General features: G+C 31.8%; 1 protein-coding gene across 1 annotated transcript in view; it reads right to left on the bottom strand.

Moving 5' to 3' along the window:
- The window catches only part of LOC139520242 (fibrillin-2-like), a 91,509-nt gene that overhangs the window by 25,468 nt on the left and 41,673 nt on the right, over positions 1–24,368 (bottom strand). Inside the window, exons 17-44 of the mRNA XM_071312727.1 lie at positions 24,088–24,213; positions 23,273–23,398; positions 22,434–22,574; positions 21,621–21,674; positions 20,906–21,031; positions 20,123–20,269; positions 19,462–19,494; positions 18,615–18,743; positions 18,017–18,142; positions 17,331–17,456; positions 16,719–16,844; positions 16,062–16,184; positions 15,412–15,537; positions 14,757–14,888; positions 11,599–11,721; positions 11,258–11,380; positions 10,716–10,841; positions 9,248–9,370; positions 8,541–8,663; positions 7,816–7,986; positions 6,706–6,777; positions 5,682–5,801; positions 4,729–4,854; positions 4,009–4,179; positions 3,375–3,413; positions 2,508–2,636; positions 1,621–1,749; positions 545–670 (exon numbers count right to left, since the gene is read on the bottom strand). Of these exons, the coding sequence (XP_071168828.1) occupies positions 545–670; positions 1,621–1,749; positions 2,508–2,636; positions 3,375–3,413; positions 4,009–4,179; positions 4,729–4,854; positions 5,682–5,801; positions 6,706–6,777; positions 7,816–7,986; positions 8,541–8,663; positions 9,248–9,370; positions 10,716–10,841; positions 11,258–11,380; positions 11,599–11,721; positions 14,757–14,888; positions 15,412–15,537; positions 16,062–16,184; positions 16,719–16,844; positions 17,331–17,456; positions 18,017–18,142; positions 18,615–18,743; positions 19,462–19,494; positions 20,123–20,269; positions 20,906–21,031; positions 21,621–21,674; positions 22,434–22,574; positions 23,273–23,398; positions 24,088–24,213 (3,342 nt within the window). The remainder of the gene's footprint in view (positions 1–544; positions 671–1,620; positions 1,750–2,507; positions 2,637–3,374; positions 3,414–4,008; positions 4,180–4,728; positions 4,855–5,681; positions 5,802–6,705; positions 6,778–7,815; positions 7,987–8,540; positions 8,664–9,247; positions 9,371–10,715; positions 10,842–11,257; positions 11,381–11,598; positions 11,722–14,756; positions 14,889–15,411; positions 15,538–16,061; positions 16,185–16,718; positions 16,845–17,330; positions 17,457–18,016; positions 18,143–18,614; positions 18,744–19,461; positions 19,495–20,122; positions 20,270–20,905; positions 21,032–21,620; positions 21,675–22,433; positions 22,575–23,272; positions 23,399–24,087; positions 24,214–24,368) is intronic.

Below are 24,368 nucleotides of genomic sequence, written 5' to 3'. Positions count from 1 at the left end.
TGCGCAGACCCGTGGACATGATTTTTTCTGAAATTGAACCTAGTGGAGTGATGGCTTCTCATCTGACTATAGCAACTAACAACTAAAACACCATATCCTGATATTGTTTCTTGCGACATAGTAAACAACGTGATAAAAAAAACACCAATTTGTAATAGATCATGACAAATCCTAGGCTTATGAATACCCGTTTCTATCTAGGTTCAAATACTAGTTTTATTTTCAATCAGTAAAGAATAAAGATCCAATGTTCCCCGCCAAGCACATTACATGTCATATTTATCTATCAAAGGGCAAGGAAAAAGGGAATAACTAAAAAAGCACTTTTTTTCTTTTTCTTTTTCTTATCAATATCTTAAGAGAAATAAAAGCTTCACAGCAAATGAAATGGGATTCCCAATACCATTTATATTTCAAAAGGTCATAACTAGTTAAAAATATTTTCAAAATTGTTGGGTCAGCACTGATTGCGCAAAATTGCTTACAATCCCTGATTTTTGATAAGCCTATACCTTTCCAAAACAGATATATAAGTACATCATACCTAAACATGAGTCCCTGTTTTGGTTAAGTCTATAACCAGGTCTACAGATACACTTAAAGCTGCCATCTAAGTTGGTACATTCACCATTGTTACAGATTCCAGAAATGTCCCTACATTCATCAACATCTACAAATACATTTTGTACTTAAAATATTTCCAACAGTTATACCAACTACATAAATATTTAAATTGAACAATTCTTAATTCATGATTTTTCAGTGCAATAATCTATAAAAGACTATATCAATTCTTTCAAAAAGTATTTACAGAAAAAAGATATTATATGTTATTCAGGTCTCAGACAGGGTATATACTGTGACATTCCCGGCTTAGAGTTTATATCCCCTGAGCCGAAGGCGAAGGGGATATAAGCCCCAAGCCGGGAATGTCACAGTATATACCCTTTCTGAGACCTGAATTACACATATATTACGGATTACCCTTGACTTAATGTTATTTTCCAGTGCAGGTATTTGTTGACAACACATATATTGAAAAACTCAACCTGATATGTTCGGCATACGTGAAGGATTTTCTAATTTGCTGTGAAAATAATTTTATCGTGTATGTAATAATTTATAATAACACTTTTAACATTACATTTAAGTATTAAAAGTGTAAAATGCGTGATTTTGTATCAAAAATGTATTATTGACTGAAGCACGTCATTATTTTCCCTCTGTGAGCCTCTGACAGTCTGATAGCTTTTGACTACGTCACATAGTAACCGGAGTTATGATGACGTTTTTGAGATTCCAATTGGGGATAAAAACGTCGTATATACCCCGGCAGTTTCCTGAATATATACTGACATCTCTGTGTTGTTATCCAATCACAAACCTCGACACATTTGTAATCCGTAATATTGTATGATATTTGTCTTTACTTAAACAATAGAAGCTGTCTATATTATGCACTTTTAACCCAAATATGTAGTTGGTAGAAGGGATGTATATTATACACAACTATAGATGGTTTTTGATTTTTCAAAAGTTTTTTTTAAGTTCTAACTACAGAAATAACTTCCTCATGTGTTTTATACATTGTGATGTACCTGCATACTGAGGAAAAATTACCTTGACAACTGTGAAGGTCAGGGGTCAGTTTATATCCAGTGGGACATCTACAGAAATAACTTCCTGGAGTGTTCATACATTGTGCTATACCAGCACATGGTGACAATTGTCTTCTGCATTCATCCTCGTCTGAAAGTATAAGGTTTTAAATAAAAGATCTATTTGCCAAATTCTGTATGAGAATCCTTCACATCAACAATATTACAGTATTATAAATATCACAAGTCTGAATAATTTTACCTTTTTCTACACACCATGATGTTTTAGTTAAAAACAATGCACTAGGACAAACTTATGTGAATTCTACAGTGAAAATTTTCACCTTAAAGATGATAAAGAAACCATATTTTTATTCTTCTCCTTGAAACAAGATATCTTTTGTTTGGATTTAGTGCTGTTTTCATGTCTTATTGATTGATTGATTAGGTTTCTTTTAATAAACACCACTTTCATTAATATCAGCTATTTTATTGCGTTCAAGTTATATTAGTGGCAGAAGCCAGAGTGCTCCAGAGAAACACTTAAATTCGGTAGGAAAATTTTATTTATAACCATGACGGTTCTCTGTTCAATGATACTTAAACATTACAAGTACTGTACCCTTCAACCTTAGCCAGTAGTAAAATAAATTGTAAATTTTACTTTTCTGTAGAGAAATAACTTCACTAACTGTTTAAATATTAAAAATTCAAAGAATTACAATTTTATCACTGAACTAGTATATATTTTTGTTTAGGGGCCAACGGAAGCACGCCTTCGGGTGCAGAATTTTCTTGCTGTGTTGAAGACCCATTGGTGGCCTTCAGCTGTTATCTGCTCTTTGGTCAGGTTGTTGTCTCTTTGATACACTCCCCATTTCCATTCTCAATTTTAACTCAATATTTTACCTTCACAGTTAAATGTTGTTGGATTATACAGGAATCCTGTATTACACTGGCATCTGAAACTATCTGCCGTGTCAAAACATTCACCATTCTTACATATATTGTTTCCAAATATCTCACATTCATTTATACCTGAAAATACATTTTAAATACAATGATAATTTATTACTTCAAGTTGAAATAAAATAAAAATGTGACCATAGTACAGATACCTCATATGTAAATAAAATATACAAGAGTCAATGTAATAATTTTAATCTACTGTAATAAGCCATAATAAGCATTGTGTAAAAGTTTCATAATACTTGGTTGAAGCAAAATAAAATTAGAGAGCAGAAATGACAAAATCACCAATTCATAAAGGGACATAGCTCATGAAAGTGAGACCACCTAAATTTTAATTTGATCTGTGTTCGGTGGTAATAAGCATTGTGTATAAGTTTTGATTGGTACAGACTTCAAAAATTTGATGGTCTCTAATTATCTAAGAAAGATAACCTAAAGAATGATAGAAAATAATCATTTAAAATTTATGCATAGCAGAATGAAAAATAAAGAGCCCTCCTACTGTTCCTTCAATTTATTTCTTGAACAGCTTTGACAAAGAAAGAAGAATCTTTCGAAAATAATTGTAACAAAATATAATATGAGGACACGTTTCAAAAATGTTATATTCTGGTAGGAAACCAATTCTAAATTTCAGGCATCATTATACAATAAAATACACAATCAAAAACTAAGAAACATTATCTTTTTACGTAATAGATGTATAAAATCCTATATAGAAATTTTTCAAATCTCAAAAACAGGTATTTTTTCAAAGTTATCAAAATAAAGACGTATTTCTTTAATCAACATATTTCTACTCACGACTGATGTCTTTTGGTCCACATAGCTCACTATAGTTTCCTGTAAGTACAAAAAACAATGGTCTAAATTAATACAAATATTACAAAACAGAAGAAAAAAAATAAAAATGTTCACTGTATAACTGGAACCACAACATTACTATAAATATATACTATTTCTTCTGTTTTATGTCCATGACAGTTATTACATTAAAAGTTAAATCTGTCCATAATTTTACTTTTTAAAATTATCTAGAAATCATATATAGAACTTTTCTTGTAACAGATAACAGGTCATTATATTCAAAATTCAAAATATATCTGCATGATTTAATTTCTGGTTTTTTTTTGTCACATGACTTTAAAAAAAAAAGCTTGGTCTAAATATGTGTGATCTTCAATCAAAGTACAATGTTGCTTGATCAAAACATTTTTTTCTAAAACTTACTAAAATACTTTTTATTGTAAGTCTCTTACTATCAAATTATGTAAAATCTGCATGGAATATTCGATCTAATATATGTTATTGTATTATACTATTGTTCCCTACTGTCTATTCATGATTTATATAATGTAATATATGTTGTTAATTTTGCCATAGCATGTCTATTCTTTTGCAATAAAGATTCATTCATTGATTGTATTAATTGACTTACCAGATCCAGCATCTGGGCATACTTCACAGGGAGAATTCCAAGCTTTACCAAGTGAACTACAACAACACATCTTCTTTGTGACGTTAGATGACAAAGGACTTTCACACACCAGTTGGTATGGTCGTCTTCTCTGTGTAAAGAAGGACGAATAACAGTTTCCTTTCCTCATATCTAAAAAAGAAACATCTCATAATATAAAATCATGTGTATTACTTTATTTAGGCATGTGAAACCCAGTAAATGAATCTAAGTTACTTTATTCAGGGGCGGATCCAGCATTTTAAAAAGGGGGGGTGTTCCAACTATATGTACCCATTCAAATGCATTGATCGTCCAAAAAAAGGGGCGTTCCAACCCGTGGAGCCCTCCCCCTGGATCCGCCACTGCTTTTTTTACTTTTTTTTGGTGTACTAGAGAAATCGTTTCAACTGACATTTGGTTTTAATCATAAGTGTTTATATGACAACAACAAAATTTAGAAAAAACACTTACAATCACCAACTCTGTCGTTGTTAAAAAAAAAAAAATGTTAAAATGGGTACTCAAGAATAGTTTTATACTCATACTCTCTAGAATGCTCCTGCCAAAAAGCTGAAATGCTAAAATAACATACTTGTCTGGCTTGTTGAAAAAAAGGTTTCTGTTCAGTTATTACAAATTGAGTATTACTTCAAAATATTGTTTATGAATTCAAGCCAGACATCTTAAAATAATACTAACCCATGCAACCTTTTTCCCCAATCATGGGTACATATCCATCAGGACACATGCACTTAAAGCTTCCTTGTATATTGGCACATGTCCCTTCTCCACATAATGAAGGATTCTCTCTACATTCATCAATATCTAAAATATAAAAAAATAAAACATATTCCATTATTTTTTTTTAATTTTCAGTATAAATTATAAATTTAAGAATTTTTTAACAGTTGATTTCAATCCTCATTTGTCTATACATGGCATTTGATCAGGTTTGGCAAATGAAATGACAGCCTTGGTGGTCTTGCATTTGCCTTGAATGTGGTATTTTTGTCCATCTGATGAGTTAAGCCTTTTTCAACTGATTTTTATAGTTCGTTCTTATGTTGCACTGTTACACCACTGTCCCAGGTTAGGGGGAGGGTTGGGATCCCGCTAACATGTTTAACCCCGCCAAATTATTTATGTATGTGCCTGTCCCAAGTCAGAAGCCTGTAACTCAGTGGTTGTCGTTTGTTTATGTGTTACATATTTGTTTTTCGTTCATTTTTTTACATAAATAAGGCTGTTAGTTTTCTCGTTTGATTTGTTTTACATTGTCTTATCGGGGCCTTTTATAGCTGACTATGCGGTATGGGCTTTGCTCATTGTTGAAGGCCGTACAGTGACATATAGTTGTTAATGTCTGTTTCATTTTGGTCTCTAGTGGACAGTTGTCTCATTGGCAATCATACCACATCTTCTTTTTTATAGAACAATAAGACTTTGGATGCTTTGTAGCTCTAAATGTTTTATAAACAGCTGTTGCTGCAGACTGCATGTTAATCACTAGGTGTATTCAGGTTATTTGTGTTGTTGAGTTGTTTTCTCGATAGCATATACTCCCATCATCATATTCTGAGTTTTCCTGATAATAATAAAATTGAGAATGGAAATAGGGAATGTGTTAAGACAATTTTCAGATAAAAACATACCTATACACCTGTGACCTTGTAATCTATAACCAGTAGGACATATACACACATATCCTCCATAGGTATTCTGACATTCTCCTCCTTCACAAATACCAGAGATTTCTACACATTCGTTTATGTCTAATAAAATAAAACAAACAGTTCACATCCAAACAGAGCAACATACCCATTTCAGAATCTAATGCATTCTGGGTAATATTTTCAAAATGTACACCAAAACTTTGTGATTGGTCGAAACGTCCAAAACAATGGAAATTCAACCAATGTGGTGACGTTATTTTCATTTTGGGGTACGAACAATGAAATTAGCAATACTCATATAGATTCTGAAACGGCCAATTATAATATGCATAAAGTTATCATGCAAATAACCTGAAGTATTTTTTTTTTTAGCATGAGCCATGAAATGAACTAATGGATCTTTAATGTTATATTGACAGTATTTTTTTTCCAAATATTTACAATCAATCATCCATTGTTTGCCGAACATCAAGTTATTTTAAGCATATTCAGAACAAAACAAAATATCATCTATTATACCATTACTTTTGTAGAGTTGAGTGTTTTCCTGTCCGTATTTTTTTTTGTGTATGCTAATAAGTTCATTTCATTTGTTCATTGATCAATATTTAAGGGGGAGGGGAGGGTAGAGATCTATTCACAGAAATATTGTCAGTGAATGTTTGATAACAAATCTGTAATTTGGAGAAAAATTGGGTCTTGGTCACAGATTTTTGTTTGCGTGTGATTAATTTACTGTGAATTCAGAAAATATGGATTTATTATTGTTTTTTTTTTTGTATTATTGCAATTATCAATTAATTATAATGCACAACAATGTGATTTTAATTACTGGGATTTTTGCGATTTCAATTAAATTTCTGAATTGACTGTATTTTACAACTTTCTGTTGCTGTAGATTGCATGTTACCACTCTTTTGGATATATGTGTAGGTGGGTTGTTGTCTCATTGAACTTTACCCCATACTTCATATTAGTTAAAAAAAAAACTACTCTTTCTTACCATCTATACCTCCTGTTGTGGTGTTTCCTGGTTTGAATCCTGTACCACCTGGACAGAGGGATTTATACTCAGCTAAAAATAAAGAAATGCAATAATTAGTTTGATACCTTCGGCCATACCTGTAGCCAGGGGGGTTTGGCTTGAAAACATATAAGCACTGTTAAAGTCAACGTTCTGTTCGAATTGTGACTATTAAAGTAAAGTTTGCGAATCCAAATACCCCCTTGGAAATTCCTGGCTACGGGCCTGCTTCCTGTGATAATTGCAGGTATGGAAATAAACAACTTTCAAAAGTGATCTTCATCATAGAATACCCTGTATAAAATTTTAAATAAGGAAAAGCTATCTTTCTTAAATGGAAAATTTTAAATATCAAATAACTCAAATTTACTGCTTATATTATCAGTACAAAGGAGAAGGTTCATGAAGGGTAAAAATTGCCCCTAAATTTTTTATGTCTTTTAAATCCATCCAAACAATTACAAATTTCAAATAGAAATACGTGTGATAATACTGTTAAGACTAAAATATTCTTTTTTGGCACCTTCCTTTAAAATTTTTGAAGCTATGACCCCTTAACTATACATTATTTGTATTTTAGGTCAATTTTGGTAAATTTTTTCCAAAATTTTAATTGTTTTTGGCATAATTAACCTTGGCTGCCTTCCACAATCCAAATTTTTTTTATATTGATGAATTCTATATCACATTTGGAATCTTTTGGTTATAATATATTTTGAATCGTAGGTGGCAGCCAAATTTTTTCCTAAAGCTAAATTTTAGGTCTGAAATTTGCCCAAAACCATCACAATTTGACAAAATGTCCAAAATGGCCCTAATTTTGAGAGTATTATGTACTATTATGAAAAGAACTGATTTATTGAGCATCAACACTTTTGAAATAGACCCATTTACGAACCAATCTGTGAACTTTTTGGTGTTTTATGATAAAGTTGATACTTTAGGCCATTTTGGGCCATAAGTGAACCTTGTCCTTTGACTGCACAAGATGCCCATTTTGACAAATAATATTTCTTCAGTGGTGGTTGAGTGTACTGTTTAAAATATTACTGAAATTCTAACAAGAGTTTAACATAAATTTCTACATACATGATCCATTTCTTGGACAGTGCTCACACATGCCTCTTGCTTCACCCCATCCTCTACCAACAGAACAACAACATGACGATCGTAATAAGTTTCTACCAATCTCTCCTCTACATCTACCCACGCCTTGTGATACAGCAGGCCCTTCCAAATAGCAGGTACCAATTCTTAAATCTAAAATAAAATTTCATGAAGATTAGACAGTTAATTATTTAAAGCTTATCTTTTAAAGTAAGGTTCTTCAAATATTATTTTTTTTTTTTGTGCACTTCTTTCAATAAATCAGATTTCAAATGTGTTCTTACCCAAGACAACATAGTTTTGGTTAGGACTTACTTCTTTGCTGAAAAACTTTAATAAAGATGCTTCATCTATAATCATATTCTTTATGGAGTTTTAAATTTTCTGTCCAATACTACTACTGACTGCAGTAAAGGAGTTTTTTGATGGGCAAAAATTAACAATGAAAATGTTTGCTTCACATTAATGTACTGGGGATTCATTTTTTTGTGGGTATCAATTTTCATGGATTGCTGAAAACTTGCATTTTCGTAAATATTTGATTTCGTTGTTCGCAGTATACAAATCCTATAGAAAATATGTTATTTGTTGAACATTTGAATTCGTGGTTCACTTGTACCAACGAAACCAACAAAAATTGGTTTCCAACGAATAATAATGAATCCACAGTATTCTTCTAATATATCACTTATCTAACATAGTCTTACCAATACAAGCTGTTCCAGATGGTGTCAGTGTAAAGTTTGGTGGACACTGACAGATGTATTTCCCGTTGGTGTTTATGCATGTTCCGTATCTACAATTATCTGGGTTCAAACATTCATTTATATCTGAAAGTATGAACATATGTGTTGAACGTCTAAAGATTCAGCATTTTTAAACAATATCAAATATCATTTAAATTAATTTTCTTTTTCTATAATGAATTTGTTAAGACCAAAAAGTTTATAGTACTCTAATAGTATGTAAAAACGACATTTAAATGTGTAAAAATATAAGTAAGAACAGGTATCAGTAATTATTATCTTATGCAATGTTAAAACAAATTGCTAATCTGTATCAAATAATAAACCATCATACATGGTACTGAGGAAATGTCTTTTATTCACTCATTTATGAGGGGGGATAGGAGGGGTCCTGATCCCGAAATCCCGGGCTTAAAAACACGAAATCCTTCAATCATGGGCTGAAAAACATGAAATCCCAGGTCCAGAACTACGAAAAAAATTTCCTGGATCCCGAAAGGGTCAATCCCGAAATCCCAAGCTTAAAAACACCCGATCCCGGAGTCCCGATAAAGGTCCTATCCCCCCTCATTTATCTCATACATATCAAAAGATATCAAACTGTTTCCATCAGGTAAAATTGTTTTCAGAAACCAGTCCTTAAATAAAACATGATATAAATAATATACCTGTACAATTTCCACCTGTCTGGTCCAGTGTATAGCCCTGTGCACAGTTACATCTGAAGTGTCCATATGTATTCTCACATTGTCCATTAACACACAAGTGCTTGAATATACACTCATCAATGTCTGAATATTAAACAAAACATGATGAGAAAATCTGTATAAAAATAGTCTATACTTATGGGTGCTATAAACAGTTTCGTACTAAAAACTAGGGGTATTTCCCCAGTGAGATTTACATACTGATGGAATTCCCTGCTATTTATATACCACTAAATGAAAAAGTTGATTGTTTTTTATGTTCAATGTGAAAAACATATATTGAAGTTCAATTAAAATGCCACTTTTGTCAAGATTTAAAAAAAAAAAATGTTTTTGTGACTTCCTACTATATGGGAGGCAACTCCATAAACAGCTGATTTTCACCTGTTGCAAAAAGCACTTTGATTTGTCAGGTACGATAGCTCCTTTCGGAGCAGGCGAACGTAGGCTGAAACTACATTTTCTTAAATCAGCCGGATAAGCTCTTCGAAATGCATATTATAAGAAATCTCAAATATATGCACAGGTTACTGATCCGTGTGTCCAAAGGTGGTCTGTTTTTAAGGTTTTTTAGGGGGAAAATGCCTAATTTCCAGCTGATAACTTGTACCAATTTGCATGTTTAAACAAGAAATGTTGGATTTTTTTTTATTTATTCAGAAAGTTCATAGAATTATCTTTCCATTGATGTATAGATATCTATATAACTATGAATATCTGACTTCTGCATGATGGGTCCACTATTACATGCCCTGTTACAGAATGACGTCACGTAAAAAACTGTTGATTGCACCCTATAAAATGAAGATTTTGGATCAGAACAAAAATGTTACCTTGCACAATGCTATCTACAGACCCCTTTCAATGTTGGTGCAAGGGATCTTATTCTGCAGTTCAGAGTGTGGCACTCTATCTACACTGCCAAAAGAAAGTCTGAAGAAGACCATAGTGACCATATCTGTTCCCCAGTCACCTTTGGGGTGCTCATATACTCTTTCTTATAGTTTTACAAAAGTTTACAACAAAGGTAGATGAATATGCATTGTTCTACATAATTTACATTTCAAATGGCATAAGTTCTGTAAGAATAGTTAGATGGAGATGATTTTTAAAGTTGTCAGAGACAAAGTTGACAAAAATTTCATTGAATTCTGTCAAATAATGAAGTTTTGAGAGCCCTTTAAAGACTAATCATTCCTTGAAAACAATTCAGGACCTTTTTTCCTTACACAAAGTTGCAGCTGTGATAATAAAATCTCAAAACTATAGATAAATAAATCAAACTATAACTGTTATAGAGTTGAAATGAACATCTTGAAATTCCATATACACATTATGGTTTGTGCAAAAAATGTCCAATTGCATCATCAAGTTGCAAGTTTCATGTTTTTTTTTTTTTTATCTTAGCGTAATGCAACTAGTTCTATACCTTGGCAAGCTTTTTCATCTTCTGATGTAGTAAATCCCATCTCACATTCACACCTATAACTGCCTGGAATGTTTATACATTGTCCATTCTGACAGGATAATCTGTCTACAGTACACTCATCCACATCTACAAAATATTTTTATAAATTTGAAACAAGAATCTAGATATACATAAATAATACGCAATCATGGAGATCAAAATTAATTGAATATGAGGCAATTGCCAGCAAAATGGTCAATAGATTATCTTGACAATTAGATGGCATCCAACATTGACCACCATTGTTTTCTTGTGGTATTTATACTAAAATTGATCTTAATACAAATATAGCTGTCCTTAAAAAAATAACATTTATAATTAATTCCATATTTTTTTGGAGGATATGTATGGGAGTAATGGACTACTGATAATATTTGTATTTCTAAGTATTTTTGTTGGCAACCAACATCAACATAGAAAATTTCAAGATTAATGTAAAACACTTGACAAGAAAAAAAAACACTCTTTTCTACCCCTGAGTTTTAAAATTAAGTAAAACATACCTCTACAATGGAAGCCATCACCAGTATAGCCATCATCACAAACACATCTAAAACTGCCAGGTACATTTATACAGGTAGCATCTATATCACAGCCACCATTGTTACGTGTACATTCATTTACATCTACAAACATATTTATATCAAACTATATAGAAAAGTATAACACGTATACTGTAAACTAACTAGTTAGAAACTTCTGTCTGTAAATATTTCTTTATTATATAGAAGCTACCATTTATAACCTACCCCCAACAAATAAACAACTCAATACAGCCAGAATTACAGAAACCTTAGCTCAGGACCAAAAATTACCAGTATTGTCAGTTAAATATAAACCTCACCTCTACAGGTAAATCCATCACCACTATAGCCAGGTCTGCAGTCACACTTGAATGAACCAATGGTATTGATACAAACTGCTTGAGGATCACATCTAGCTGAACCTTCAGCACACTCATCCAAGTCTGAAATAAACGTAAGATGTGATGGTAATATATTTCTCTAATTTTTGTGCTATTTTCATATTTCCTGACTGGTGTGAGAAAAATATGTCTCCTCACTAGTGAAAAATCTGTTCTCGGCAAATGATTGGTTAAAATTTAATTGTGACGTTAAATTTTCTTGTTTTCTTCAGAATTTTCTTATTGTGACGTCAAGAAAAAAGGCGACCATGCCTGATGACGTCACATCAAAAGTACACAACTTTCCTTAAATCTTTGAAAAAGAAGGATGAAAATCATAAGAGAAACAGATTCCACCACTGTAAATCGTGTATAACGATAATTTCTCCACTCTCAAAAGTTAAATTCTAATCATTTAAAAAGCTTAGCAAGCCTCACGTGTAAAATAATAAAATTTAACTTTCTCGAGTGGAGAAATGTCGTAATACACTTGATGCAGTTGTAGAATCTATATATTTCATTCCTAAAAGAGATTGCAACAGGAATTTAACTTAAGCAAACACTGAGACAAATTTTAAAATAATGTGCATCTAAACTGCAATCCTAAAAACTATCAATATACAAACATTTAAAGAGTTGATTGAACAAAAGAAATACAGTATCTTTGCTGTATCTATTGGAAACCTGAGCATCATAGAGCATTTTCTCTGTTTCATATAATCATGTTTTTATATACTTAACATGACGGTACCCAAATTGCATCTATATTTTTCAGTTTTTTCACCTACTTTTTTTATAATCCAGACAAAAGTTTCCATTCTGTGTTTAATTTTTAGATGTATCCTTGAATATATAGTAACACCAATTTAATTTTGAATCCATATTGAATTATAGAAACTAGAGGCTCTAAAGAGCCGGTGTCGCTCACCTTGGTCTATGTGAATATTAAACAAAGGAAGCAGATGGATTCATGACAAAATTGTATTTTGGTGATGGTGCTGTGTTTGTACATCTTACTTTACTGAACAATCTTGCTGCTTACAATTATCTCTTCTATAATGAACTTAGCCCAGTAGTTTCAGTGGAAAATGTTAGTAAAAATTTATAAATTTTATGAAAATTGTTAAAAATTGACTATAAAGGACAATAACTCCTTAGGGGGTCAATTGACCATTTTGGTCATGTACCTTTTTTTTTAGGCCTTACTTTGCTGTACATTATTGCTGTTAACAGTTTATCTCTATCTATGATAATATTCAACATAATAACAAAAAACGGCAAAATTTCCTTAAAATTACCAATTCAGGGGCAGCAACCCAACAACCGGTTGTCCAATCCATCTATAAATTTCAGGGCAGATAGATGTTGACCTGATAAACAATTTTACCCCCATGTCAGATTTGCTCAAAATGCTTTTGTTTTTGAGTTATAAGCCAAAAACTGCATTTTCCCCAATGTTCTATTTTTAGCCATGGCCGCCATCTTTATTGGTTGGCCGGGTCACTGGACACATTTTTTAAACTAGATACCCCAATGATGATTGTGGCCAAGTTTGGTTTAATTTGGCCCAGTAGTTTCAGAGGAGAAGATTTTTGAAAAAGTTAACAACGAAGACGGACGCTGGACGCAAAGTGATGAGAAAAGCTCACTTGGCCCTTCCGGTCAGGTGAGCTAAAAAGTGGTTGAACTGACCTCAAAACAATCGAAGATTCCATTATGTGGAGGACCCAAATTGCAGCCATGCTTAAATTCACATCCTTAAAAATTGAACAGCAGATGTTTTGTTCTGTTTCTTCCAATGTTTAGAACAATTTGACACAAGTCCATGTTTACTATATCCATTTTATAAGACATGGATGCTTGTAACAATTTTAATTTGCTCATTTTTAAAAGATGACTTTTTGAGAATGTTGCACGACAACGTTTCCAAAGATTTACTTTTTCCAGTAAACACTTCATCTGTAGATATTTACTGTGAACGTTTTTTGTATATTTAAATATATTCAGCTGAAAGATATGTATAGTGTCAAATCCTTAAAAAATAAGTGTTTAGTTTCTCAAGGAAAACTTGTAAGATTTCCACAGCTATTTTTATTAAAAAAAATTACTGAGTCATTAGATATCCTAGGTCATTTGTAAAGTATACAAGTTATATTTTAATGTACACCCTGGATCGATTCTGGCTCTTTGAAGGTCAAAGTATTTCTACATACAGTACCTGTACATCCTGGATCACTTGTACTTTCTTTGACAGAATATCCTGGATCACATACACAGGTAAACGATCCATGTGTATTTCTACATACCTGTACACCCTGGATCACTTGTACTCTCTTTGACAGAATATCCTGGATCATATACACAGGTAAATGATCCATGTGTATTTCTATATACCTGTACACCCTGGATCACTTGTACTCTCTTTGACAGAATATCCTGGATCACATACACAGGTAAATGATACATGTGTATTTCTACATACCTATACACCCTGGATCACTTGTACTTTCTTTGACAGAATATCCAGGATCACATACACAGGTAAATGATCCATGTGTATTTCTACATACCTGTACATCCAGGATCACTTGTACTTTCTTTGCCAGAATATCCTGGATCACAAACACAGGTAAATCATCCATGTGTATTTCTACATACCTGTACACCCTGGATCACTTGTACTTTCTTTGACAGAATATCCTGGATCACAAACACAGGTAAACGATCCAAGTGTCTTTCTACATACCTGTACACCCTGGATCACTTGTACTCTCTTTGACAGAATATCCTGGATCACAAACACAGGTAAACGATCCATGTGTATTTCTACATACCTGTACACCCTGGATCACTTGTACTTTCTTTGACAGAATATCCTGGATCACAAACACAGGTAAATGATCCAAGTGTATTTCTACATACCTGTACATCCAGGATCACTTGTACTCTCTTTGACAGAATATCCTGGATCACAAACACAGGTAAATGATCCAAGTGTATTTCTACATACCTGTACATCCTGGATCACTTGTACTCTCTTTGACAGAATATCCTGGATCACATACACAGTTAAATGATCCATGTGTATTTCTACATACCTGTACACCCTGGATCACTTGTACTTTCTTTGACAGAATATCCTGGATCACAAACACAAGTAAACGATCCATGTGTATTTCTACATTGTCCATTTCTACAGAAATCCTTTCCTAAGTTGCACTCATCTATGTCTGAAAATATTTTAAATGTATAGTCAAGGGAGCAATAGCGACAGAGAATTACAAATTTTCAGGAGTAAAATTACGTTTGTTAACTTGGCTGTGTCAAATTGACATTATCCTTATGTGCTCTCTGACCATATTCTTCAAAATATGTATTTTTTGTGGTAAAGAGAAAGAAGTTTATTGCAGAAATATTGTGTTTAGATTTAGCAATAAATAGCTTTATTTTTTTATCACTAAAAAAACTCTTTTTAAATCTGAGACTACCTATCAGCTGAACAAGTATCTGTTTTTGAAAAGAAAGCAACCAAAAGTTAACTAATCTGAATAAATGCCATAAAATAAGTGGAAGAACATTTTTTAAATCCATTTTGGCTGTTGTCAGCTCTTTTGTCAGATTGTTGTCTCTTTGAAACATTCCCCATTTCCATTCTCAATTTTTTTCTGTATTATATTACCAATTCTTTCATAAAAAGTTCACTAACAAGACATTTTTTATTGTTGATGATTTTTTTGAATAATTTGAACATACCTATACAGTTTTTGTTATCATCAGTAGGAGCTAAACCACCTAGACATGTACATCTGTATGACCCTTGTAAGTTGGTACATCTACCACTACTACATATATCTGGGTTCTCCTTACATTCATCAACATCTGAAACATAAGGTTGGTTATTTATATTAGTTAAACGAAAATTTGAGATTATTTAGATTACTATTTACAAATTAAAATGAACAATAAATGTTATAAAGCTTCTTATATGCCTTGATGTGTAAAATCATTCTGATTTTGAAAATGAACATGATGAAGTTCTGTCAAACTTTTTTTTAAATTTTCCATTTGGCCAATTAATGGTTATGAACAAACTGATTTGTGTATCATATCTTAACTTCTTTTGGTAATAGGGTTGCTATAGAATCCTAAATAAAGTCAATTGAAAGGTCAAATATTGCTCAAATCATTAGAAATCATATTTTGAAATTATAATAAAAGTTAAACTGCTTTTATCTGGAAGTTGTGCAAATTCTCTAAATAGAATGTCCCAGATGGACATAGTGGTATCAAAAAGAACTCAAAAACCAACATACCATTTTTGCAGATCTCAAAAGGAGCCAGCAATAAGTCACAAACTAATACCTAAACAAACATTTTATAACAATATATCTAGCAATGAATACCTTGGCAAGACCTTTGATCTGGTAGTAAGATGAATCCAGGTTTACATCCACAGGTGAAGGATCCTGGAGTATTTATACAGATAGCCTGACAACCACCATTCCTAACAGCACACTCGTCCACATCTGTCAATATATTCTTACATGATAAACTTTGTTACTGCTTTTTTTAATTCATTATATATATATTTTCAGGTAAATAAATAAACTCATCATAGATACCAGGATAGAAATTAAGTATTTGTGCCAGACACACGTAATGTCTGCAAAAGACTAATCAGTGACGCTCGATTAAAAAAAAGTTAAAAAAGCTAAATAAAGTTTTTTGAAATACAGAAAAATTTAATAACAATTTACAAGGTCAAACTTAATTGTGTTTTTCTATCCCTTATTGTTCTTTTTCCGTTAAGATTTATATTAGCTTCCAATGCTTTTCCCTGAAAAATTTGATGTCAGGAAGAAAACATCTCTGTATCATAATGTATTAGACATTTCCAAACTCCAAACACATGGCCCCAAGCGCGGTGAGGCAATTCATCCATAAAATTGAAATCAAATTCTTGTGTATTGGAATTTGGAATATATTGAGTTCTTTTTAATATTCAATTTCATTTCTCAATGATACTCTGAGAAAGGCTTTTTAATTAGTGTAATTTATACCCAAGCATGATGTGTGTTGAGCATTAGGCTGATATCCATCCAGACATCTACACTGATATCCACCCATATAATTCTCACAGATACCATTAGTACAGATACTGCTGTCTTCTGAACATTCATTCACATCTGTAAGTAGAGGTTAAAACACATTGAAAGATTCCTTCAGAAAATTCTTTAACCAATAATACACTTTTACAAACGAAAATGAACCAACGCCTGGTGAGTCTGTAGTACGGTAGAGTCCATAAAGTGGATACCCGAGGGTATGCAGGGTCGTTATGATCAATAAATTTCTGCAGCAGTCCCTAAAGTGTTGTTGTTATAAGACTCTCTACAATAATACACTTTGTTTCAATGCAAATGACCAAGATTTGCTTCAATTATAAAGAAGTGTTAAACAACATAATGAAAGACTTAATACAGTGTAAAGCAGAAAACAATTATTGCAAATGAATTACACAAGCAAATTTTTTACATTTATAAACTTTAGGGTGTTTTTACCCGTGTCACTGTTGCTTATCTCCTTTTGTTTATACCTTGTGGCAATTTTGCCTCAACGTTTTACACCCTCAACAACTATGCAAAATTATACAATCCTGTTAAATAAGTTACCTCTACATGATCGTCCATCTGGTGACAGTATATGACCTGGTGGACAATGACATATATAACTTCCTGGTGAGTTCTCACATGTGCCTCCTGTACATATGTTAGGCTGGGTCTGACACTCATCAATATCTGAAACATAGATAATAATGCTTAATTTAAAAGATGTCCTTGGTTTTTGTATTGCTTTGTGTTGCTTTCTCACAAATATATATCCTATTATAGATATCAGTGGAAAGTATTACTGCAAGTTTGATTTTTGTGTTTTAGCCATAATCAGCTGCCTAAGCTATATCATTGTTGTCATTTACCTTGTGTGGAGGTAGCCAGAGTACCAAGAGAGAACCACCAACATTCAGCAGGAAACCTGGCAATTCTCGTTAATTAAATTTGGACTCACTCTGAGAAGGTTTCAACCTCACAACCTCAAATTTGACGGGCTAGTGAACCCCATGATGAACAAATAAGTTCTTTTAACCATCAAGGCCCCGTATTACTGTTGAATATTAATAGATCAAGGCACAAAACAGTTTAAAAGGGTAAGTTTATTATTTAAATTTTTAAGTATGATCTATCCTGTTATTGCAAATATTTCAGAACTTCACCTGATGGGATTAATCATAATCCTACAATGTTTTGCCTCTACTAATTGTAAAATGAATGTTTTGCTCTAAGGTTTCCCCAATACTTACCCATACACATCTGCTCCATCATGACTGGTTCAAATCCTACATTACATTGACATCTGAATCTACCAGGCAGATTGACACAGGTACCATCACCACATACTCCAAAGGAAATCTTACATTCATCAATATCTGTAAAAAAACACATTATTCTCCACTATGTATTGAGATCTTTACATTTGCATTTTACTTAGTGTGAATACATTTATGTCTGTGTGTTTCATTTTTAGTAGTTTGAGGAAATAATATATATTTTTGAATTTGATTTCTGCATACAATTCAGCCTTATCAAAAAGAATACTTGATTGAACATTAAAAAAAGGTGGTCCACCTTTACCAAGGAAATCCACCAAATATAGATAACAAACGAATAATAATGAATCCACAGTTATTTCAAGCATTGTCATCAACCCTACTGTAAACTTAACTTTTAGTACTTTTACTCCATAGTGATTACTGTGTCCTGTCCTCTGTGTTATTTATTAAGCCTATATTGCAACTGGAGAAACATCTGAATAGCTTAAACCGGCTCTTTACTTTAATTTGGATTTCTGTCTTATTAATGTATACCCTACATCTCTGATTTTCTTAACATAGTATTTACCTGTACAATTTACCCCTCTTTGGTCTGTAGCAAAGCCAGGATTACATACACATTCAAATCCTTCTAATGTATTCTTACATTGTCCATTGTAACACACATCAGGGAACTCTACACACTCATTTATCTCATCTATCAATTAACACAATAAAAATAAATAAAATATTTAACTTTTATTCTGATATTAAAATGGGGAAGTATGGGTGATGGTCTTAACTGGTAAAACCCTTATCATTTCTAAACACATTACAAGTGGACTACAAGTATATGGCCCTTTATAGCTTGTAGTTCGGTGTGAGCCAAGGCTCTGTGTCGAAGGCCGTACATTGACCTATAATGGTTTACTTTTATAAATTGTTATTTGAATGGAGAGTTGTCTCATTGGCACTCACATCACATCTTCCTATACCTATAAAAATCCTAAATACAAATATTATAAAATAATGAATTACAAAAAATGAAATCTCCTACTTTGAGACAGTTCAAAAATGCCTATTTCTCATAATTGCACAAATTGTATTGATTCATTATATATAAAGTGATCAATATGTATTTTCTCCTGTCCCGAAAAAAATAACCAACAGACACATTTACAAATTCAAAAAACAGCATACAACACTTCGAATATGGCAACAGGGAATATTTACCTCCCTTATGGATGAGAATCTTTGTTTTATTGGTATGGCTTGAATTGTACTGAATCATTCACTTATTTATATATTCATTATTGCAAGTCATTCATCTATAAACTGTTGGGTTGGCCTGAATTTGAGTTGTTACAATATTGCCATGATCAACATACATTTTTCACTGATTTAAAAGTAAATTGCTAACATCTAAAATACTTTACCTACTACACTGGCACAAAGAGATGTGTACTCATCTGAAAGTATAAAATATAAATATTGATGTTAAGTAGTTATCGTTTGTTGATGTGGTTTATAAGTGTTTCTCATTTCTCATTTTAATATAGATAAGCCTGTTGGTTTTCCCGTTTGAATGGTTTTACACTATTGATTTTTGGGGCCCTTAACAGATTGCTGTTTGGTGGGAGCCAAGGTTCCATGTTGAAGGCCGTACCTTGACCTATAAGGGATTACTTTTACAAATTGTGACTTGGATGGAGAGTTGTCTCATTGTCACTCATACCACATCTTCTAATATCTATATATGAAAATGAAGCATACATATTTTCACAATTAAAATTGAAGTACTTCACAAGTTTTACACGCAAAACTTGAGAAAGTTGGTAAAATTAATTAACCTTTCAAATGTTTATGAAGATGAGTTTTTTTTTAACTTATAAACAGCAAGTTTTGTGTTCTTACAAGGTTTTTTGTTTTTACTACTTAGTATTATTACAACTCTTATTTTATATCTAAAATATATAGATTGCAAAAAAACAGTCCAAAATTTAATATGCAAGTTTTTATTCATTGCCATAACTATTCTGTTGCAGTTTTTAGCAATAATGAAAACTTTGCCGAAATTGAAAGCGTATAGTACTGTACCTGTTCCCTTTCTAGGACATGATTTACACGGGGATCCCCAAGCCTTTCCTAATGAACAACAACAGGTAGATTTCAGGTAGTTTCCAAAGATAGGACTAGAACATAATCCTCTGCTATACTCCATGTAACATGATGACTGTCGTGTATCTGTAAAATATATATATGCATATACATACACATAAGTGTTTCAAATATATAATTCCACATTTAATTGTTTCAAATATACGTACAAACATTAAATAATATGTGTTTAGCTAAATTTAATATCAAAATAATGTTTTCAAATGGATCTGTTTCTTTGTTCAAATGTTTTGATAGTTTCTTAATTTACTCTGACAGCTATAATATTCATACATAATTTCATGTTTTTTTTTTATTGTTGTGTCCTTTGGTTATCTGGTTAGCTTCCACCTTCAGTTATTAATCATTTTTTTTAATCATTCATGAAAGTTTATCTTTCCTTTACAAAACATAAATGTATAAGTTTAGAGCTTCATGCAAAACTAAACAGGATTAACTAGGAAATGAAATGTAATTCGTGAAAAATATTAATTCCCATAAATTCAGTAAACATGAAAATGAATCCTGGCAGACAGATTTCACCTCTGAAATCATGACATTTAGTCTTCACAAAAATAAATAAATGTAAATTGTATAATGTTTAGTTAATGTGATACATATACCAGGAAATGATCATTAACTTTTATTACAAAAGTTTCATAATTTTTTGCTAAATAATACTAATAGTGATTTCAAACATGGTACACATTCGAAATAACCTACCTACACAATTACGCCCTGATGAATCCAGAGAAAGCCCTGGTGGACAGGTACACCTGAATGATCCTCTAGTATTTGTACAGAATCCACCAACACATATATCAGGAAATAATTCACATTCATTGATGTCTGAAAAATACAGTTCATAAAATCTGACATTACAAAAGTACTTTATCAAATGCTAATATAACGAATCTGGATTTTTTTTTTTACAAAATTTCTGTCATTTTATGAGGATTTGAGATTTCCTGTCCTTTTCTTATGCTTTCCAATTCATACTAGAAATCAAGCTATAAACAAACTTGTTAAGATGGTTTCACAACACTTACTTCAGGAAATTTTCTTTTTTTTATGAAAATGTTTCGGAGAAATTTATGGAATGCAACATTTAAAAATTAAAATTATTTTAATGACTTTGAACTGTAAATTCCTAAGGAATTGACCACTCTTCTTTTAATTTTGAGTAACGAAATAAAAACAGGAAGTTTCAAGATAATCATTAAATATTATAAATTACAAATGATTGATTTGATGAAGCATTTGTCAAAATTTGTAAAATTTCCTACAGGTTTGAAATAATTATTGATGTATAAAAAACTTAATTTAAGATTGAACCTTATTTTTGACAATGCAAACATTAGAATGCTGGACTGCTATGTCTAAAATTCCTTTTGCCACTATCATCTGCTGGCTCAACATAAATCTAATACTAACATACCTACGCATGTGATTCCATCATCAGATTTGAACCCTTTTCTGCATTTCATATCCTCTAAAACAAATAAAACATGTACTACAGTTTAATATTGCAATGTGAATACAAATCATATATTAAAGAGATGAAGTTGAAAGAGTTTTTCCAATGCAGATATTACTAAATAAGGAATCTAGGATTTTGCTCTCTAACAATTAAACAGGTTATAATAACTATTCTGGCATTGTGTCCATATGCATGTTCACCAAAACGCTTGTGAAATTTAATTTGTCATTTCTTTCGTATGAACTTCAAACATTAAAAGACATGTGATCATGGTGATAAACTTAGCGTAATATGATTCTAACAACTAGCAATACAAGTTGAAATTGCTTCTAAGTGTTTGTTTTTATAAAACAGTTTTATCCAAATGTCAGATTACAATCAAAATGGTGTTAAGATTTTTACAATTTTAGTCTCATTATTCATATTTTAATCAAAACCCCTTTCCCCCTATTTTTGGTATAAAGGACCTGTATGTGTATATTTGTTTTCTCTATCAACCTAGCTGTTTAGTTATAACAAACATCATTGTAACATTACTTCTGGCAAACCGCATGAACAGCAAAATTTTTACTTCAATGTTTGATTTCATATGAAATATTGTCCTGAAGACGCCATGCTTGATGGTGAAACATGTCGACCAGAATAAACTCTTTACTATGCAGTAATTTATGGTTGTTATTGTCTTTATTATCGTTTTTTATATATATAAAAGTTTGTTCAATATGTCCCAGTATCAAGCTACATTCCTATAGAATTGAATATTTTGTATACCAGATCTTGGACATTCTTCACATGGACTTCCCCAAGCTTTTCCTATACTCCCACAACACTCAGCTTTAGTTACAGGGGTCTTTATATCTTTCTCACATCTGCCTCCTCTCACCTCCAACCAACAAGACGCTCTTCTGTCATCTAGAGAAACAGAAATATTAGTATCACTGATAGTTGCAAATGTGTATAGCAATAAGTGTTGAACTTGGACACATTGATTAACATGGATCATTTTGTCCTAATGTCAAACTCAATTTCTAGGACATCCACTGGATATATATTGTGTTTTTTATCTTGTTTCTTGAGTACCTTTTTGGTAGATTAGAGTCCACCCAATATCACTGTACTCGTAGATTGATTTCTTAAGTTCATAAATACACCTTATCGTTATTTGTCTGCCATTACTGGACATCACAAAGGTTCCAGTAAAAGTTTAACATCATAATACAAATAGCTGACGCCACAATAGAAAAGTGATTGTTGTATGACGTCAACAGCGGGAAGATTCTCAGGTCAACCGTAACAGATTCCAAATAGTGATAAGGTGTTTTGTTCTAGCATTGAAAATAAGAATTAATTTTATATTTTCAACAACTTAAATTCAATACAATTATTTTCTATTATGACACTGTTTTACAAAAGCATAAACTAGGAATTTTAAAAATTTCCTTTTAAATAAAAATAATTGAAAAAATAAAAATAATTCTTTTATTTCCTGTTCTATGCTCAAGAATAACGTGCATTTCACTCTGTAAATATCGACAAATTGAAATGTAATCCCTACCTATGATAAAATGAGCATAGAGCATATCATGAAAGAATCATTTCTTAAATTTTACCTATACATATTCTGCCAGTGGAGTCTAATCTCATCCCTGGATTAGTACAGTCACATTTAAAACTTCCTGGAGTGTTTGTACAACGAGCATCTATACAGGGTTTACTCTCAACACATTCATTTATATCTGTAACAACACAAAAAAAAAACTAAATATTAAGAAAGTCAATATAAATCGTTCATTTTTTTTTACATAAATAAGGCCGTTAGTTTTCTCGTTTGAATTGTTTTACATTGTCTTATCGGGGCCTTTTAAAACTCACTATGCGGTATGGGCTTTGCTCATTGTTGAAAGCCGTACGGTGACCTATAGTTGTTAATGTCTCTGTCATTTTGGTCTTTTGTGGATAGTTGTCTCATTGGCAATCATACCACATGTCCTTTTTTATATTAGATAATTACAATTTAAAAAAATAGAGTAAAAAAGGAATGAAAGATTGTATTATATGTACAATTAAGAATTCAATTTGAGTTGTTGATAAATTATCTTATAAGGAAATGGTATGTTTCTGATTGGATTTTCTCAAAGGATTCAATGGGTGCATGTGCTGAAATTGTTGCTCAAATATATGCTACTCTATCTAGGCTTAACATAAATCTATTATACTCAATCCACATTCATTCCTTAAAACATAACTTTTTAAAAATCAATAGTTTTGTTCAGTTTTGGCAAGTTCTTTTTTTTTATCATACAAATTGTGTTTTTTGTTTTCAAATGCCCATACTTTTTGGTACAACCAAGTACATTATGATTGTCAATTCTTTATTCTGGCACAAGAAATAACAATGTTTTCAGTAATGTGTTCAGTACAATACCTTGACAAGAAGATCGGTCTGGATTAAATCTATACCCAGTAGGACAAGTACAAGTGTAGCTTCCCTCTGTATTCCTACATTGTCCACCAGTACAGAAATGAGGGTATGTTTGACATTCATTAATATCTGAAATGAAACAGTTATATTAATAACCAGTTTCTAGTAAACAACCTAAATTTTCAATTAAAATGGCTTTACAGAAATCATCTGCATCAAAATTATTCTGTATAACTATAAAATTAAAATAAAATTGAGAATGGAAATGGGAAATGTGCCAAAAA

Source organism: Mytilus edulis, chromosome 4, assembly GCF_963676685.1.
Source record: "Mytilus edulis chromosome 4, xbMytEdul2.2, whole genome shotgun sequence".
Classification (NCBI taxonomy): domain Eukaryota; kingdom Metazoa; phylum Mollusca; class Bivalvia; order Mytilida; family Mytilidae; genus Mytilus; species Mytilus edulis.
Note: the sequence above shows the minus strand (reverse complement) of the source record. Positions and strands in the feature narration are given on the sequence as shown.